The sequence below is a fragment of the Formica exsecta genome, unplaced genomic scaffold, assembly GCF_003651465.1.
Source record: "Formica exsecta isolate Colony F162 unplaced genomic scaffold, ASM365146v1 scaffold290, whole genome shotgun sequence".
Classification (NCBI taxonomy): Eukaryota; Metazoa; Arthropoda; class Insecta; order Hymenoptera; family Formicidae; genus Formica; species Formica exsecta.
Window position 1 is genome coordinate 736,421 of NW_021850162.1, and position 21,551 is coordinate 757,971.

Here is a 21,551-nt window from a genome sequence, read left to right on the forward strand (position 1 = left end):
ATAAATATGTAATATATTTAATAAGAGAAACTAGAAAATTTATGTGTTATACATACATATTAGATATTGAGCATGGATCGCGAATGTAAGAAATGCTCTGAATTATTCAAGGAATCTTGCTACATGGAATGTGAACACATATTTGCGATCATCCTGTCTATGGATTGGAACTGTCTGTGTCTCCTTTCGTGAAGTTATGCAGGCAGAAATCCTTCGTTCTATGCACTTATGCGAACGTTCATCTAGTAGTTAATTATCATTCATTTGCAGTCTGCCCCATACGTCAATCATGCAGTGATCAGGCTTTATTCGTACATTATTTGCGCACACATTGCTGGTGTTTAAATGCTATCGGTTAAACATGCGTCCCAGCAATATACAGCTGCCACACATGCGAGAATACACATCGTATTAGTACTCGACGTGATACTGGTATGAGAAATATGTAAATCGCATCTGATATCTCATGCATCTTGTCAGTCTGCACAAATTCTATTCACTCTTTGTCCGACTTATTATTATAATCATAATTAAATTTTCAAAGATTTGTTAAGCTATACATATTTTACATATTTAGACATTCTTTTAATATCATTTCAATACACATTTTAAATAATAATAAATTATCTTAAATTTTTAAATTTTATCAAATTTAATTACATATTCTTCGAAATGTGTGAAATATCAGTACATTGCAATATTAGTACAATACAATACATATTATTATTTAGCATTGTAATTTTTAGTATATTTTTTGTAAATTATTATTATTACTGAAAAAATATGAACATAAAGAGAAAGAGAGAGAAAGAAAGTTTATATCTAGTGAGTTTTATTTGGTTGGAAATACTGTAACTACCTAGAGAAAAAGTTTTCTCATACTATTCTACCCACAAATGTTAATCAACTAAAGTGAATTGAACTTTATAATTTATACAGAAACTTTTATAAAAAAGCAGCTTTACCGCATTTGTAGTTCTGTATATTTTGAATATGTACTTTCAATCAGATTAAAATTGATAAGAAAAGAATATAAAAAAACTCAGTTTTAATTACAGCCACATTTTGAATAAGGGACTGAATAATGCATTTTTGATGAATGTTCCTTCTATGTATTCGTAGATATATATTTTATTTTTATCCGAGAAATATGTGTATATCAATTGTAACATTAATATGACAATATTTCTGTGGATAATATAATAAATTGTTCCGCGCTTTGAATTTTTAATACCTTTTTAAAGTTTAAGCATTAATTTTTTTTTAGCTTCTTTTGTTAAACACATATTATATGCATATTTGCGCGCATAATATATATAATATATATAAATAATAAATATATTTATCAGATGCTCCATTATGTATCTACAATAACATTTTCAATTAAATTTTATTTTATAAATGCCGGTAAACTGTGACAACACCAAAGGATATAATAAAATATCTGATGCAATACGATAAATTGTGTTATAGATAAACAGTCGCATCAAAAAATATATGAGATATGTTATAAATGTAATAAAAATATATGTATATATATATATATGTAATATGTACAAGTCTATTATTAATTCTTCAAAATCGAGGTCTTGTCTAGTAAGAAGTATTGATTTTCTATTTAATCGCCGTAAAAAATTCTCTCTCATTTTCTTTTTTTAGTGGCATATCGCCGATCATCTCATAATAAATGCATATATGCAGAATATAGACATGATATACTATCGCTTCATTCACCGTCATTTTCGATAGTTTTGTATCGATTAGCTTAATAATCACTTTGCATTGCATTTTTGTATTATGTAACATTATATATTCACACGTAGTATGAAATTAGTATCGCAATATATTTTAAAATAAACTTTTTTTATAGAGATAAAGAATGTTTGTATAAAAATTGCAGTTATTAAATGAGTCATAAAAAATAGACCATTTATTGGAGATATATAAAATATTTAGATTACTTTCTATGTGTATATTTTTATCTAAATTGTTGCGTTTATAATTAAAAATTTTGATGTTATTGCTGTTTTATCTACCAAAAAATATCTTTTCAAAAAATATTTAATTTGTGCTTGACTAGTTTTTAGTCTAATGAATAGACAAATGAATAATCTTAGTCTTTTTAGAAGACAATATACGAATTTGTGAACGGCGAATACTAACCATTAATAATCTTTGTTGGTAGTATTTCCAACTATTTTACATGTGTTTTTTTGTTTATATACATGCATATTCCATATATCTACATACATCTACGCAACATGCCGGACTATTTAACAGCACGGCATAAGCTCGGTAGGTAGTACTGTATTTCCGCGGTATTTCCTTCGTATTTCATATCTATTCCGAGCAGTTGCTTGTGCAGTATTTACGAACATGGAGCAGTAGCATATGTAAATGCACCTTGCAGCGTATGTCCAATTACGCCCGTGATAAACGCCACCCTTAACGACTGTAAAGCTCAGAATGCTAGCCATTTGACACTTATACGCCTGGAAGATTATGTCAGACGCAAAATTATCCTTATACTTGGTGGACGCTATATAGATTATTGAGCACGCGCACGCATTTTGTCGCACGGACCATTTAGTATGTTTTCCTTCGTTTGATTGTAAGCGAAATTTGTCAAAAAGAGAGAGGGAGAGAAAGAGAAAAAAAATATATAAAAATAGATAGAAAGATAGCAAATAAACTGTAATATAAACGCTAAGAATTGGCCTGCCTATATTTCAATCTTTTTCAATTTTTATGTGTCAAATATTGATCTGTTACTTCTACTTCTATTTCTTTTTTTTTTAAAGATTTATATTTTAAGCATATTATATATTCGTCATTATATGCACATAGAATAATACACACTATTCCATAGACAATTCTGTGGATATAATATTATTTTGTAAATTAAAAGTAAAATAAAATTGCGTTATCTATTTATAATTCTAAAGCTTAATTCGAGAAAATGCTAAATTGATACTATGGTAATATTTCACAATTAAAGCGATTACCAGCACATCCCGCGTAAATGAAAAAACAAAAAATTGAGAAATATTTGTGAAAAATTATCCTTCCATTTTATGATACTTTGGCGACACTTGCATTGTTTTTTAAATGCATTGCGTGATTTGACGATTACACCACGAGCAGAACAGTTATAATTCTGCGGAAATACTGGAGATTAGGCTGCCACCTTAAACGCTTAGGCAGATCATACATTCATAATCTGTGCTAAGAATATGTTACTTAACTGTGTAATTCACCCAATATTCAAGAGAAACATTGCACCTGCTTCCACTTCATGCAACATAGATACCGTGACCCTTTAAGCTTACTGTCCAAAATATACTCTTTCCGTACTACATGCAGATAGTGTAACATTTATACTCGTATAAAAACTTGATAAATACTTATAATTAATATTAAATATTAATGCGCATTTTTATAAACATATCTTTCAAAATTTATGTAATATATGAATGTTATATATATATTTACATGTTAATGCAGTTAAAGAGCCACTGATCTGATGAAAAAACTATTTTTAGGTATTGGATGAAAGACTATATCTATATCTATATCTATATCTATATCTATATCTATATCTATATCTATATCTATATCTATATCTATATCTATATCTATATCTATATCTATATCTATATCTATATCTATATCTATATCTATATCTATATCTATATCTATATCTATATCTATATCTATATCTATATCTATATCTATATCTATATCTATATCTATATCTATATCTATATCTATATCTATATCTATATCTATATCTATATCTATATCTATATCTATATCTATATCTATATCTATATCTATATCTATATCTATATCTATATCTATATCTATATCTATATCTATATCTATATCTATATCTATATCTATATCTATATCTATATCTATATCTATATCTATATCTATATCTATATCTATATCTATATCTATATCTATATCTATATCTATATCTATATCTATATCTATATCTATATCTATATCTATATCTATATCTATATCTATATCTATATCTATATCTATATCTATATCTATATCTATATCTATATCTATATCTATATCTATATCTATATCTATATCTATATCTATATCTATATCTATATCTATATCTATATCTATATCTATATCTATATATATATGCTAAATATTGGAATATGTGACATCACATTTCCATTTGTACTAAAGTATCAGAGGAATTTGGATTATATAAAATTTTAAAATATCGAAATGTCTTTTGCCAAGTCGTGGAAATCTTCGTAGATAATCATCATGCAAATTTGAATTTTTTTAAAAGATATATAAAAATTTACAATATATTATATTGCGAAAATAATATAAATAATTGAACTGCATAAATAATAATTAAAAGTTATAATTATTAATTATAAATAATAATAAGATTGTGATTTTATATATATATATATATATAGAAAAGTATTCGAATTGTGCTGCGAACATTATGTAACTTTTATATAGTTACAGTATCAGGGTTTTTTTTTAATAGACATAATGTTACAGTAATTAAAAAAAACGAGATATATGATTTTTAATACATATTTATTATGTACGTAAAATGTACGCAGCGCATATTAAGACATATAGTGTTTTTTTCACATAAACATACATATGCTATAAACAGATGGTCTATATCTGCAAGGATGCTGTACATCTTTTTTCGTAATGTGAACAATTACTGAGATAATAGCATACTGATTAAGTAGTGAATAACATATAAAGCTGTATATATCACACAATAACCAAAGGCTAATCGTAATCACAGTACTAAGCACTGCTGCTAATCACTATTAACGATACAGGTAATTCAATTTTATCATTAATTAATTCGTATTATTGGCTTGTCGTGTAATCGCGTCATATTATTATTTCGCTTATTATTTTGCATTTGAGAATTCTTCTCATTTCAATTATATTTCCTTTCATCTGGTAATTCATTTTATCATATGGTTTTAAATATTAAAAGGTAACATATACTACTGCGAAATTGGCACGCGGCTCGACGAATCTGGTAACATTATCGAAAATGCGCGTATTAATATTATATTAATAAAATTTATCGCACATGAACTAGATAACATAAATTGCACGTGCGGAATTTTATTAAAAGGAAATGAGATTCGTTTAATAGCCATATTCCGGGTAATTATGACTTTTCGATCGAAGACTAATAACCATGCAACTAATATCCGGTTTGCTGCCGGCACTGAGGAAGTAAAATCCCTTAATGAGAAATATTCGTTTCGGTTTAATCTTCGGCGATGCCGTCGACCACTTTGCGGAAAAATTACGGACTGCAATGAGAATTGCGAGTTTTCAAAGTGCCAGCAAGATAATTCTCTTAGCATTAAAGAAGTGAATTAAGAAATATCTCTGCTGACCCACGATATTATCTTGAGATAGCATTTGGCTGTATGAGGCACACACACAATTAAATTTTTCAAAAGATCTTTTCTTACGATATTACATATCAAACATCATAATATATACTCTGCGCTGTATTATTTAAGATTTTAACTTTGCATGTTGTCAAGTCTGGTTTAAACCATATGTTGTAAAATATATGTATAAAAAATGAAAAATATATGAAATAATGAAAAAATATGAAAAAAATAAACAATATATAAGATATAAAAATTAAAATATTACGGCATACATTTACAGTTAAAATTGATATGTAAATAAGATTACTATGGAATATACTAAATCGCTGTATCTATCGATATTTGCTTTTCCGTTGCGGTCAAAACTGCGGTCAAAGCTACCTTATCTATGTTCCGAATTGCGGCGAGGCAAAATGCATACAATGATATCAGTTGTACGCGTTTTCAACAAGTTCTATTCTGTGATATCGGGACTACTGGAACATTGTATGTAAAGTTGATAAATAATAGCGTGAGAAACACACATTACGCCAAAGTTGATTAAGAAACATTATATTGCACATTCCAACTTATCGAATAACGAATAGAGCAAATGTACCATACTTTTGTCACTCATAGACATCTCTTAACATATACTACATATGTATGTAATACGACAGAGAGAGAGAGAGAGAGAGAGAGAGAGAGAGTGAGAGCTGATATATATATATATATATATATATATATACATATATATGGTAAAGGTAATTCGTATACATGAAGCTACAACGCGCATAGCATTTTCGAAGCTACAATAGAATAAGATGAGGATTATGCCGGAAGCCAGTCGTGTTGTCTACCAGAATCTAGAGTTTTGCTACCTCTAAAATACAGAGCGGCGTATATGTATAAAAATACAAAAATAAATATATAAATACGTTATATATATAAAGGAAGTGCAGCATATTTGAGATATTGTTGCTAATTTAGAATTCCATGAAAAATTGATGTTTTTGTTAAATATATGGACTAAAATATTGTAGGAAATGTTATATTAAACAGAAAAATTATATATAATATTTATTCGAATATTTAAATTACATAAATATAAGATATTAAAAAAATGTCACGAATCACGTATTGAAAACGATTTTGCGAAAGCTCTTACAATAAATAAAAAAATTAAAAATAATAAATAAAAAATGTTTTTTACTACACATCTAGATATAATTTAATATTTACAAAAAAAAAATAGAGTGAGAGCTGATAATTATTCCAGCTTTGTTTTTTGGGTAGCAGTCTTTACACTATTATTTGTATTACTTTTTAATTTTAATAGAATGCCGTTCCCGTGTTCGCTGTTTGTAACATTATTGGAAAATAACGTCAGCGCGTGTTGAGAGAAGCAGATCTTCCTTTATATATATATAATATAATAAATATAATTGACACAATCAAATATGACTACAAAAGTTAAAATTGTTTAGAAATTATAATGCAATAAAAAATAGTTGATTTTACATATATGAAAATCTGTTTGTTTATATTAACTGTACAGAACATTTTGCTTTTAAATTGGATCTCTTGAGACAATGATTACGTTATAAGAGTGCACATTATTTTTCAAATTTATTTATTCAATTATAAAATCCAATTAATCCTAATGATCTCGAAGAGCAGTTATGAATGACTATTATTTGCGAGCATCCATGCTTGCTGCTATGCTTCTAAATACAGGCTTTTCAAAACAAAGAATCTTAACGTAAATTGATAAGTATCCTTAACTCTTACATTTGCGAGAAATTCATTACAATTGAAGTCGAGTGCGCGTAGCACAAATTCTCGATAAAATTTAGATAAAACCAATTCTTCTATTGTGTCACTAAGGAGCAATGTATTTTATTAAGCTGCTTATATGATATTTGTAAAAATTTTGCGGTTTTATATGATATCATATATTTTCTGCTTTTGTTAAACAAAAAGCAAAGTAAAATTATAATCAAAGTTAATGAGTTAAGTTTGCGCAATCGATTAGGGAGTTGGGTGATAAATGATATATTAATTAATATAACGATATATCGTAATCGTTTGTATGTGCACGATTTTTCTGTTTTTATTTCATGATATGAGAACATTTATTTCTTATAAAGACAATGTATTTTAAAAAAAGTATATCAAATAAGAAACTGAAGAATACAATGTTTTTTGTTAAAAGATAGAAAAGAAATTATCATCATTACGTTTATCATATCATCCATTTCAATTATGAAGTTAAAATAAATATATAAATTCGATAATAAATATAAATAAATAAATTCGAAATAAATATATAAATACCAAAATTATAGCTATACGTATATGAGAAAAGAATAATTGTATTGCTACCAATGAAAGTAAATAAATATTGTGAATAAATATTTGATCAAGTAATGTTTATGAGAAAGTAATAGTTAATATTATTACATGTGTAATATTTGCATCATACAATTAAAGAGAAAGATTCACGATAGAAACGCTGATAGTACAAAAATTATTAGCAATATTTTGTACTTTCTTTTTTTTATTAAGATAATAAGCCAAATTTTCGAAGAACTCTATTTGCACTAAAATTGTTGCAGCAAGAACTTGGAAATTTTTGTGTGTTTCTTTTCTTCTGTTTTTATCTTACTTTAGATTCTGCATAGAGTTGAGCAAAAAGTTGCAAAACTTTTTCAGTTAAATATTCTTTTTCAAATATTATAGAAAGAAAGAGAAAGAGAGAGAGAGAGAGAGAGAGATGAAAATGCGAGAATATATATTGATTCGTTATATTTTAATTTTTAATTATTTATTTATATGACACATTTATAGAATATTATTGCGCCACCATTATTATATATTACTTGAATCTTTTGGACATATGTATGTCCATTTAGATAACTCGTTACATTTTATCTTATTTCTGTGCATTTGCATGTTATCTATGTAATCTGCTAGAACAAAGTTTGAAAATAATTGGCGAAAGATTCGCACACGGGCAATCTGAGCAAACCCAATACAATTGTGGTCAATCCGAAACCGTGAAAAGATCCTATTCGTGTTTAATACAGTGTAGTTTTAAACGCAGCAATGAATATCGAATTCTTTTTAAACTTTTTAAACGTATGCCAGATAGGATTAAAATGTTAACAGTATTGGTTATTCATGTATATTTTTATTGAAAAAGTGAACAATGAAAAAAGTGGAGAAATAAAATATATCACTCAAAAAAGTGGTATTGCAACTACAGCAAAAATTTTCTGGGTGCGCAAAATTAACTGAGGTACATAAATGATTAGCAAATACTGTGATATTGCATATGTTTCGCATTTAATCAATCTAAGTCACAGAGACAGAATTTATATCTGAACTGTTTGTGAAATTTAGAAAGAATGTTTTTCTGTGGCGCCTATCCATGTTAAGGCCAATCATACTTGTTATAAAGTTTGGCTGTGGTACACAGAAAAAATTAGCGGCAAGAAACAAATGAATATATAATCCTCACGTCTAACATATTTGTATAACGCGCTCAATCTATCTAGCTCTTTTAAACAATTTTTCTCAATTTTTCGATGCTGCAGTTATAATTGGCAGTTATATTTCTCACAAAGATCGTTCTAGCTGTAGTATCGAAACTCATATTTATCCAATGCAGTGATTAACATTTGGCAATGGGACCTAAATTTTCTAGAAGATATTATTAGAATATTGCTGCTATAAATTCTATATGTAACAGACAATATTCTAACAGATACAAAAAATAGCGATAAATTTTTGTTGTGACACCTAGAAATCTACCTATATCAGCAAGACATTTTTTTGAGTGATCCGTAATATGCAAGAATCAATTTCTCTTTTATCAAATAAATAAACCTGCTCATTGATCGCAACATATTAAACGTATCAAATATTAAAACTGAATTTTGCAAAAGAGAAATGCCAAATATCTCAAAAATATTTATAATATTTAATAATTAAGAATAGGAAAACACATCATATTAAAATAAAACCGTTATTTAATTTTTCTAATTGATACGTTTCTTTTTAGATAATCTGATCTCATACTGTATTATGTACTTTAGCTTTTTTGTCTACCAGTTTTATTAATGTAATCTAATAGAAATATTGTATATAAATCTAAGTTATTAATACATGTGTGTAATATAAAATAAAAAAGTAATATTTTAAGAAATAAAAATTTTACTTGTATTACATTTTTTAATATATTCTTCTGAAGATAATGCATCTTGTCTCGACACAATGTACTATCACAAAGTCTCTGCGAAATATTTTATTACTTCAAGAATGGCTTCAGAATTTCTCGCAGTAATCCATCCTATCTTATCTTACAAGATCGATAACGATTGTGTGCAATCTCGTCAGTCCATTCGTTTTATATATCCGACTTTTATACGTCACAATTACTATCAGTCAAGTTTTATATATTATAAACTATTCGCTTGCTTGTGTGTTTACGTGTGCTTATTTTACTGGCGATTATTTATAACTGTATGATTTCTCCCGTTATTCCAAGTGTGTGTGGGACTACTTTTATAAAAAATTTATTGATCGACCTAGTAGTGTTTAAATTGTTTCCCGATGCAAGCATATCTCGATATTTTTATATAGACACGATTTATCATTCTCCTGGGATATCTGTAAAATACACAGATAGATGCAGTAGTATTGTTACTGTATGTTAAAAATGTGCGTATCTTTCGCATATTTGTGATTAATTAAAAATCCATTTTAACATACAATTTTTAGTTTATTATCGTAAAAAACGACATTTTACATGAAATTTTTTTAATAATTACGTATTCTTTTATATTCATTGCAGGGTACAAATGTAATAATTTATAATTAAAAATGCAAAGACATACGTGTTTTAATAAATAATACATATCATTTTTGTAAAGGCAGAGAGATTATGTGTGTGTGAAGTAGTTATTTAAAATTTCCATTTGCATATAACGATAAATTTTTGTTGTGACACCTAGAAATCTACCTATATCAGCAAGACATTTTTTTGAGTGATCCGTAATATGCAAGAATCAATTTCTCTTTTATCAAATAGATAAACCTGCTCATTGATCGCAACATATTAAACGTATCAAATATTAAAACTGAATTTTGCAAAAGAGAAATGCCAAATATCTCAAAAATATTTATAATATTTAATAATTAAGGATAGGAAAATAAATATCTCAAAGATATTTATAATATTTAATAATTAAGGATAGGAAAATAAATATCTCAAAAATATTTATAATATTTAATAATTAAGAATAGGAAAACACATCATATTAAAATAAAACCGTTATTTAATTTTTCTAATTGATACGTTTCTTTTTAGATAATCTGATCTCATACTGTATTATGTACTTTAGCTTTTTTGTCTACCAGTTTTATTAATGTAATCTAATAGAAATATTGTATATAAATCTAAGTTATTAATACATGTGTGTAATATAAAATAAAAAAGTAATATTTTAAGAAATAAAAATTTTACTTGTATTACATTTTTTAATATATTCTTCTGAAGATAATGCATCTTGTCTCGACACAATGTACTATCACAAAGTCTCTGCGAAATATTTTATTACTTCAAGAATGGCTTCAGAATTTCTCGCAGTAATCCATCCTATCTTATCTTACAAGATCGATAACGATTGTGTGCAATCTCGTCAGTCCATTCGTTTTATATATCCGACTTTTATACGTCACAATTACTATCAGTCAAGTTTTATATATTATAAACTATTCGCTTGCTTGTGTGTTTACGTGTGCTTATTTTACTGGCGATTATTTATAACTGTATGATTTCTCCCGTTATTCCAAGTGTGTGTGGGACTACTTTTATAAAAAATTTATTGATCGACCTAGTAGTGTTTAAATTGTTTCCCGATGCAAGCATATCTCGATATTTTTATATAGACACGATTTATCATTCTCCTGGGATATCTGTAAAATACACAGATAGATGCAGTAGTATTGTTACTGTATGTTAAAAATGTGCGTATCTTTCGCATATTTGTGATTAATTAAAAATCCATTTTAACATACAATTTTTAGTTTATTATCGTAAAAAACGACATTTTACATGAAATTTTTTTAATAATTACGTATTCTTTTATATTCATTGCAGGGTACAAATGTAATAATTTATAATTAAAAATGCAAAGACATACGTGTTTTAATAAATAATACATATCATTTTTGTAAAGGCAGAGAGATTATGTGTGTGTGAAGTAGTTATTTAAAATTTCCATTTGCATATAATTAGAATATTTTCTGAAAGACGTTAGATGTGTGTGTATGTTAAGAGATGTATATAGTATAGTCTCTCAAAGCTACTTTATACTTTATACTGTGTGTGACGCGTAAAAAACAGCACTTTGCATTGCATGTTGTTTCTTATGATTGAATAAGAACGCTTGAAAAGTGCTTGGCGACTTGAGATGTGTAAAGAGAAATAAAGGAAAAGAAATTTTCAATTAGAGAGAGAGAGACAGAGAGAGAGGGAGAGAGAGATAGAAAGAGAGAGAGAGAGAAAACAACTAAGATTTACAAGTTTAAGGAGGAAAACTTGGTTTCCCCCCTTAATAAATGCAAAGAATTACATTGCTCATTAGATGATATCTTATAATCTGACATTGCCTTTGTTGTTGATAGTTATTAGAGTTAAGTAAAGTGGTTATTAGAATTAAGTGCTTGGAATTCAATTTTCTTTAAATTGCTTCTTAGTTCAGGTTGCTTTTATTCAGTCACGCCGTGGAAACAGAAACAGCGCTATAATTTACTTAATTCAACGAATCGATGAAAAATCTATTTACTGCTCGAACCAATAATAGCAACCAGTATACATTATTGATTATAAAAGGTTAGGAAACACATTTCAGAAAAATAATAAATGATCAAACCGTCGTCATAAATATTTTCTATTAATTATTAGAAATGAATAAATCATGAGAAATACGCACTTTAATAAAGAGCTGTCGTCTCACGATACTGTTACAGGCGTCACGATACTGTTACTGTTACAGCGTTTATTAAAAATTAATTAATCATCAGTTGTAATAATTATAGTGAATTATTTCGAGATACTTGCAATCGCGCATTTTGAAAAGAAATTTAACTAATATACGAAGCGTCTCGCACCATTATCTTACTGCTCAAGTATCGCCGCGCTCTTGATAATATGCGAGTGTCTGTGATAAACAATATGCCTGCAATAACAATAACACAATATACAATAACACATCAGACAATAAAAATTATATACCATGTGTCACTGTTAATTTATACACTGCCGCCTCGAATATATATTTAACATTTCATACATTATTTTTTATAATATATATTAACGCTGAATATTATGCATCTTGCATTTCAAATTAATGTTATTAAATAGACTGTCGTCGCAAATGAAATCTAATGTTTATTCTAAGAACAAAATTTATTTTATTTTGACCAAAAAACTGCCCAGTCAGCTATCTTTTCGAATAGATTTTGCCAGTCCGCTACAAATTTTTCTCAGCAGAAAGGCTAGATACTCTCTGTATGATCATATAATATTTCTTTTTTATTATACGAATCATATAAGATGCACAATTTCTTATGTATATTATATTTAGGATATGGATTCTTCTCGTAGAAATCATCATGTATCAAAATATGCGCACCGCAAGACAGAAATTATCATCTATGGACCGAGGGTGAACGTCATGGCGAATCAAACACCTGATTACCATGGGGACATTTACCAATGGAATCGCACGGTGTCGGTGGACGAAGGAGATGTGGAAATGGAATATTATCTACCCAATTGGACCGATCTTATTCTAGCAGGATTATTCACGATGCTGATTATTGTTACCATAGTGAGCATATGCATTATCTAATATTATAATTTTTACGAGTATTTCTATATCAAGATATTAATGGCTAAATGTCTTATTAAGGTATAAGATGTATAAAGCCTCAAACAGTTCTTAGAATTTTATATGCATACGGAACAGTTCAAAAATTGAAGAATTTCATGAAATATGTGGAATCCGAAAATAATCTTAAAATTTTTAATTGCCTAAGTTTGTACGCGTTTGCAATAATATACTGATTTTTTCTTTCTGTTATTACAGGTCGGCAATACTCTAGTGATTGCGGCTGTAATTACTACCAGACGATTACGGTCCGTAACTAATTGTTTTGTGTCTAGTCTCGCGGCAGCGGATTTATTAGTCGGTCTAGCTGTGATGCCACCGGCGGTTCTGTTACAGGTACGTATGCGTTTGTTATTCAAGGCTTAAAATACAATAAACGTGTACAAAACGCTTAATTTATCTTTAGTGCTAAGCTACAAGCTTTCATCGAGTTTCACTGATCGTGAGAAGATCTTATTTAATATACCGTGATTGCATTATATTCACAAATTGCGCCACACATACTATCGTAACAATATTTAGAGTAGTATTTAATTACTGTCGACATTTAATAACCCCGCGGGTAGACGCGTACAATGTCGTCGACTATGACTTTTCATCATCGACATTATCGCTATGCAACAGAGAGCAGAGATATCATTTGTTTCATGTAAATCTTTCTTATCTTATAAGAAATTAATTACGCTTTTATCAAATAGAATATCGTTTTGATGAAGCTTACAGGAGGTACTTGGGAATTGGGCGAGATACTATGTGACTCTTGGGTCTCCCTTGACATTCTACTCTGCACGGCCAGTATTCTCTCGTTATGCGCCATATCTATAGACAGGTAAACTCGATAATATGCATTCTCGAATCTCGTCACGTAGACAGCGGTATTATCGGGGAACACCCTGTTAGCCATTTTAGCTTTTGCGAATAGATTCTCACATCATTAGAAAAGGAAATTTCACGTACCGTAAATCATCCGATGTCCGTACTTTACGAATTTCCACACGAAAAAACGACGGTAGAAGCGGATGAATTTTCCGATTGGTAGAAAATTTGTTCAAGCAACGAAGCATTTTATTATGTTAGTTTATCGTTACAACCAAACGAATCAATATTGCTCGCTGAAAGCGATTGTTCTTTCATGTATTTTCTCATCTTCTTTTTCTTTTTTACATATATTTTATATAGCTGTATGCTTTCTTTTCTTTGATATAGATATAAATATTTAAAATATTATAATAATATGTACACACACAAAAATATTAAAAGTAAAGAAATTACTTACCAATCAAAGTTTCTTTGTTTTTTCTGCAGCGTTTATTTTAATTTGAGTTACTTCTTATATTATATTTCGTATACGATAAGATGCTTCTAACTTTGTATTTTACTCTATTGGTTGCAGACTAAGTAAATTTGTTCAGGAAATTAAAATTACGCGATTAATTGTATTTCAGAAATACAATTTTAGCACATGTGCTTCTTTTTTTTGCAATGTAATTTTGGAACCACTATAAGAATGCTCCAAAAATTCTAAGACGACAAAATAATTTATTCAGCATATTGTTAATAAAGCATCCCTTCTTTTGTATTTGCGACATTGTATTTTTGCGGTTTTGTGATTGTTAAGCAGAGATATTTAAGCAAAATATATCGCGTCCATTGTTGGTATTTCTTGTTTAAGGTATCTGGCCGTAACTCAGCCGTTGATATATAGCCGTAGACGCAGGAGCAAAAGACTGGCCGGGGTGATGATAGTAGCGGTATGGATAATGGCCGGTGCTATAACAAGTCCACCTTTATTAGGTTGTTTCCCGCGCGCGACGAATCGTGATATCAAAAAGTGCTCCTATAATATGGACTCGTCGTACGTGATATTTTCGGCGATGGGCAGTTTTTTCTTGCCCATGCTGGTAATGCTGTACGTATATGGCAGAATTTCGTGCGTCATAGCGAGCAGACATAGAAATCTGGAAGCGACTAACGAGGGGGAAAATGTCCAACCACGCCGTAAAATCACGGTGAGAACTACTTGATCTAGTTTTCTCTAGAGACGCAATCAAAAATTATCAGTGTACATGATCAGATCGATATTTGTTGTTGTATGTTCTGTTACTTTACGTTATTTATTATTAGATATCTATCTTTTATCAGGGTTGAGTAAGTTAATCTATTTTTAGCTAACAATAAGTTAAGTTTAAAGCTAATGGCCCAAAAATTAACTAAGTTTGCGTTAAAAGTTATTTAAACAAAAATTAACTCAGTTTAAGTTAAGTTAAAACATTATTAACTTATTAAAGTTAAAATAAACTAATAAAAGTTATTAAAGTTAGTTATTATAATTACTTATTAAAGTTAAAAATTAATTCTTTATCTAACAGCCAATCGACACATTCGACAAACTTGTACGACAAATGAAATAAAATAAAATTCGCATTACAATCAACCATTTTCACACGACTTTAACATTGATGAATTATTTTAACTTGTCTAAACAAGTTTATAAGTTATCGTTAATACATTTAAAAATAATTAGTTTAAGTTAAAAGTTAACACGTTTAAAATTAACTAAATTAAGTTAAAAGTTATTAACTTTTCAACTTTTTAACTTAACTTTTAACTGTTTAACTAGTTACTACTTAACCCTGTCTTTTATTAGATATATACCTACTATGTAATTGGATAGAATGCTATGATAATGCGGGTGCATCGTGTTTATCATCTGAGTAAACCAATTTTTCTAATAAAAATAGTAAAATTCATATGGAAATTAGTATTTTATGCGGAAGATTGTGATACGATTGATTACGCTTATCTTGTGTTCTTCTCATGCTTTACAATTTTGTAAATGATAGCGATTATTATTTTAATAAAAGAGATGAGTTTTATTTTATAACAAAAATTTGTGTGTGATATAATATTGATAAGATCAGATTAAATTTTTAAAAGTTATTAACTTTTCAACTTTTTAACTTAACTTTTAACTGTTTAACTAGTTACTACTTAACCCTGTCTTTTATTAGATATATACCTACTATGTAATTGGATAGAATGCTATGATAATGCGGGTGCATCGTGTTTATCATCTGAGTAAACCAATTTTTCTAATAAAAATAGTAAAATTCATATGGAAATTAGTATTTTATGCGGAAGATTGTGATACGATTGATTACGCTTATCTTGTGTTCTTCTCATGCTTTACAATTTTGTAAATGATAGCGATTATTATTTTAATAAAAGAGATGAGTTTTATTTTATAACAAAAATTTGTGTGTGATATAATATTGATAAGATCAGATTAAATTTTCCTGTGTTTACACCTGCCTATGCATTAATCTTTTTAACATGCTTTGTTTGTTCGTTCGATGGATAATATTGTAAGCTAATTGTGACGGCAAGATATTAATCACTCGTTCGCTGAGATTCTATTCGATCAATATTTGGGTTTATCGTTATATGCCATTAATAATAAATGAATATAATAAAACATTAAAAGTAAACATTCAAATATAAGAGTAATAAAGACTTGAATATATGTATATAAAGATAATATTTAAAAAAATTAAATACTCTTTTATTAAAAATCTATAGAAACGTGTATATATATATATACTATAAAAATTTGTATGCATGATCTATTTATATTTCATGTATAATTGAAAAAAGTTTTCTTTGTTCCTTGAAGAAACTCTTTTAATTATCCGAAATGCTTTTTCGTTGCGTAAAACATCTTTTCATTATGTTCATTTTATAAACAATACAATCTTTTTTTGTTTCTGTAATTAAGTTTTAAAAAGGACATTGTAGCGTCTAGAGAAATAGAATAAAAAAACAACAATTAGAAAGACTAAAGTGTTCGCAATGACAAACGTAGCAGCAGAGAATACGCAACTGATAGCAATAAGTTTGTTCAGTTATGAGTTTGTTCCACATTCAAAGCTAACTTTCAATCAGGAAGAACTCATCGTAGAAATAAAAAATTAGCTTGGTTTTAATGTAAAGCATATCGTGATTTGTTCAATGAAAGCATCGCCACTCAAGGTAATGAAATCGTTCTCACAATTTTATTGAAAAAGAGATTAAAGAAATCGACTGTTCTCTCATGCAAGTGACGTAGAACTGTTCATGCTTTAATACCGTAATGCGGATTTCACACATTATCCGATCTTATGCAATCAATACGTTATACATTATTTTACACAATATATCTTATCTAGATTTCTTTGTCAGACTTGATTTAGTTATAACATTATCTGTAAAAATTTCTTTACAAGCAGATACCGATTATCGTTTTTATAGAAAATAGAGAAAGATATATTAAAGATTATACATAAAATCTTATCGTTACGTTGATAGTCAATGCTGTGTGTGGAGATGTATATATATATAAAATATTTTAATTAAAAATTTTTTTTATGATAATAATATTTTTGAGTGAAAACTTGACAGCTTAATAGAAAGTATTAATTACAATGAAAAAAAAAAAAAAAATAAAAATCTTTTGTACAATTATTACAAAATATTGATATTAATGTAATTTATGTAACTTTAATGAAATAAAAGTATACATATTATATTACATTGAAATATATATCTTTATTTAAACACCGATTTAAATATTAAATATTAAATTTCTGCTTTCTCTTTTATTCAAATAGTTATTGTCGAGAATAATTAATAAGGGTTATAATATCTTTTAGAAAATATATACTCATCAAATTGAATTTTGAAAAATTAAATAATATAATATTACAAAAAATTATTTTGATGCTTTTATGCGTGGAATTGCCCGCTTTCTCATTCTTTCTCTTCTTTCTCTTTCCTATAGTTATAAAAAAATTTTATCGTGTTTGAAATAAATATTAAAATTGACTTAATATAAGATTGTATTTTTATTTATATAGCAACATATAAAATTCTACCAGTCAAGATACTACTTTTGTACTTATTATTATTTTATTAAATATAGAGGATAAGAATGTAATATATAAACATATATATTTTTACTATGAAAGCACATTATCAAAAATTGATATTAATTGTTATATTGATAACACCCTGTATATTTGATTGTATTCATTTCTGTTTACATTTTCAATATTTAAATTGTTATTTGTAGTTAGCTTTTATAACACCTATACTACTAGAAACTCTTCCTCGCATTCGTGCGTATGTATACCTTTGTATATAAATACAAAAAAATTTAATATTAGTGTAACACATTATGTCTGATTTGTAACTAGCCTTTTTCTAATTTATATAAATTTAAAAAAAGTACATTTCGTGATTGTATCTTTAATAAATATTTCTAGCTTTTTCTTGCAATGCGTTTAATTAACGCAAACGATAATATATAATACATCGATCATTGAGTCACACATTACATAATTATAATAAAGAAAATTATATTGTTTACCTTTTTAAAGACTTACACTAATCCACAATTTTGAGAAATTTTTGGTATTGAAAGATTTTTATCAACCGTTTTAAAATTCATTTTATATACAGTTTTTGCTTATTTATTTCCGAATTCTTTACCTAAAATAAAAATGTATGAATTAGAAGAAATAGCAAAAAATTGCTAATTATCCTATAAATTACGTAATTATATATGTATATATATTAATTAATTATATATATTAATTAATTATAACAATTGATTGCAATGTTAGTTACATAAAAATGTACGTATGGACTTCTGAATTCTCTTTTAATAGATTGATCGTGGAAAAAGCTTTAAAATACAACGTACGGATTGTGCCGAGAGTAATGTGACATGCGACAAGCCATCCGAGGAAACCGAACCAATGAGTATGTGCAAAAAGTTAGGCACAATCCGAGGTAATCAGCAGAGCTGCATCAACAAAGTCACTAGAGAGACGAAAACTGCGGGTACCCTGGCAGTAGTTGTAGGCGGTTTTGTTGCATGCTGGCTACCATTTTTTATTCTATATCTGGCAACACCTTTTGTACCTGTGCAGCCACCAGATGTTCTTATGCCAGCTTTGACGTGGCTAGGTAATTTCTTTTTTTACATATGTATATGTAGATTCTTTAAAGCATGTTTATCTTTTTTTATTTTCCGTGTAATCCTCTTGACAATTTTAAAGTTTATTTGAGTCTTAATAAATTATATGTTTTATGTTTTATATTTAAATTTTATTTTTAATAATTTTATAATTGACTACTATTACAATTTTTTACATTAAAAATCTTTTTCATATAAATTAGATTTAAAATCGAATTAAGAGGACAGTTTTTGTATGCAATAGTTTTTAATAGAAAATGGAAATGAATATAAACTGAATAAAATCTGATACAATTTATTTTAGCTATATTTATATCTTTAGTTTTTTATTTATTTCGTAAACTTCAAAATCATAATCGTATAATGTAACAGCAATCAGTTAAGTGATAAATTATTATTCCAATATTTTTACGGAATAATATGATCGGAAATGATTTTATATGTTTAGGGTGGATCAATTCAGCTATCAACCCGTTCATTTACGCCTTCTATTCGGCAGACTTCAGGCTCGCTTTCTGGCGACTAACATGTCGGAAATGTTCGAAGAGTAGATTAAACTTGGATGGTATGAATCGGAAATTACCCGCTCCAGTTAACTGGAAGAAAGATACATCGAGGACGTGAAGATCTCCGCACAAGAGTTTCAAACTTGTTCAATTATGTGGCATCTCCGGTATTAAAATGACTATGGTTGACTTGCGTTTATTCATATCCGCGATACACTAATGAGAAATGACGTGATCAGAGCTAGACATATATAATTTCAAGTATATATAGGCTTTAACCAATCAATAGTTATTATGCAATTTTATAAGGTATAAGTGTTTCACTACGCACAATACATTGGAATACATATTGGAATAGCTGTTCTCAAAAATCGTATAAACATATATGTCATTCTTTTGTATATGCGATATAATTGACTTTCATAGTTTTGTTCAATGTTTATTAATGTTGGGATATTTTTGTATAATTATATTTCATTAAACTAAATTTCCAAAATGCAATTTACATAATTAATTTTATATATATAATTAATTAAGTAAATTGTAAGAAAAATTAAAATATCAATATACTATAAAATGCATTTTTTAATATGCTTATTGTGTAGCTTTTGTTGTCAAGATCTTTTTTATTAAAGATTTTTTAATGTCACATTTTTTATACAATTTGTTAACTGACACGTATTTGTTGTATATGTGACTGTGTGATACTTAAATAAAATATACGTTAAAATGTAGCAGATTCGTGGCATGTAGCAAATTCCTCTAATGAAAACGACACATATTCTGAAATAAAAATAATAAATCTATGTGAATAATATAATATTAAAATTAATAAGTATTTAATCTCTCGCGAGAAAAAACAATGTTCAATGGATTATACAATAATATGTATAACTGATACTTAATCTGTGATTGATATTGATGTCATCTTGTCGCAATTTATTCCTAATATTTGTATACGAATAATAGAAGATTAAACATTTTCTTCTTACAGTTTCTTTTCATATCGACATATATATGAAAGTATGCACATTTTATATTCAGCTTTTCTAGGAAAACTTGCTACATGTATCGAATGCTTTTTATTAATAATTTGATATCGCAAAATATGCAGGATTATCTGAATATAATATTTTATTTATTTTTATTTATTTAGCTTACATAAGAAAATAAAATAGTAAGATATTACACATATTAAAGGGATGTAAATTTACAAATCATGTAAAAGTAAAAAAATTATTTGTAGATAGATATTAACATGTTTAGGAAATATTAAATTATTTATTAGTATTAAATATAAAATATCATATTAAATTAATTAAATTATGAATGAATGCTATTACGAATAGATATTAGTTAACTGAGAGAGTATTGATATACTTAAATTTTATATACTATTAAGATTTATCAACATTTTAATTAAAGACTGTATGTAGATATTCTTCTCTACGAAATATATTTTGTTAGAAAATAGAAAACCCCGATGATGAATAAGTGTTAATCTGTTATTACTGTATATAATTTTAGAACATTTTACATACTTTCTTAATTTTATTTTCTATTGCAATCTGCTTTTTAAATCCTTATATAATTCTGTATATTACTATTAAATATACCATTTATTCTAGTTATCAAAAGATTTCACATTATATAAATCGAA

General features: G+C 27.4%; 1 protein-coding gene across 6 annotated transcripts in view; it reads left to right on the plus strand.

Moving 5' to 3' along the window:
• Positions 1-21,345, plus strand: part of LOC115237346 (octopamine receptor-like) — a 43,784-nt gene extending 22,439 nt beyond the window's left edge. For 3 of the 6 annotated variants that reach the window (XM_029810333.1, XM_029810336.1, XM_029810335.1), the window contains 6 exons: positions 13,084-13,309; positions 13,568-13,705; positions 14,086-14,198; positions 15,042-15,378; positions 19,075-19,375; positions 19,834-20,009. In XM_029810333.1, the coding sequence (XP_029666193.1) occupies positions 13,084-13,309; positions 13,568-13,705; positions 14,086-14,198; positions 15,042-15,378; positions 19,075-19,375; positions 19,834-20,009 (1,291 nt within the window). Of the gene's footprint in view, positions 1-2,137; positions 2,296-4,664; positions 4,848-13,083; positions 13,310-13,567; positions 13,706-14,085; positions 14,199-15,041; positions 15,379-19,074; positions 19,376-19,833 lie in introns of those variants that run through there. The other 3 variants (XM_029810338.1, XM_029810337.1, XM_029810334.1) reach the window with 3 other exon arrangements.
• Positions 21,346-21,551: the final 206 nt, after the last annotated feature.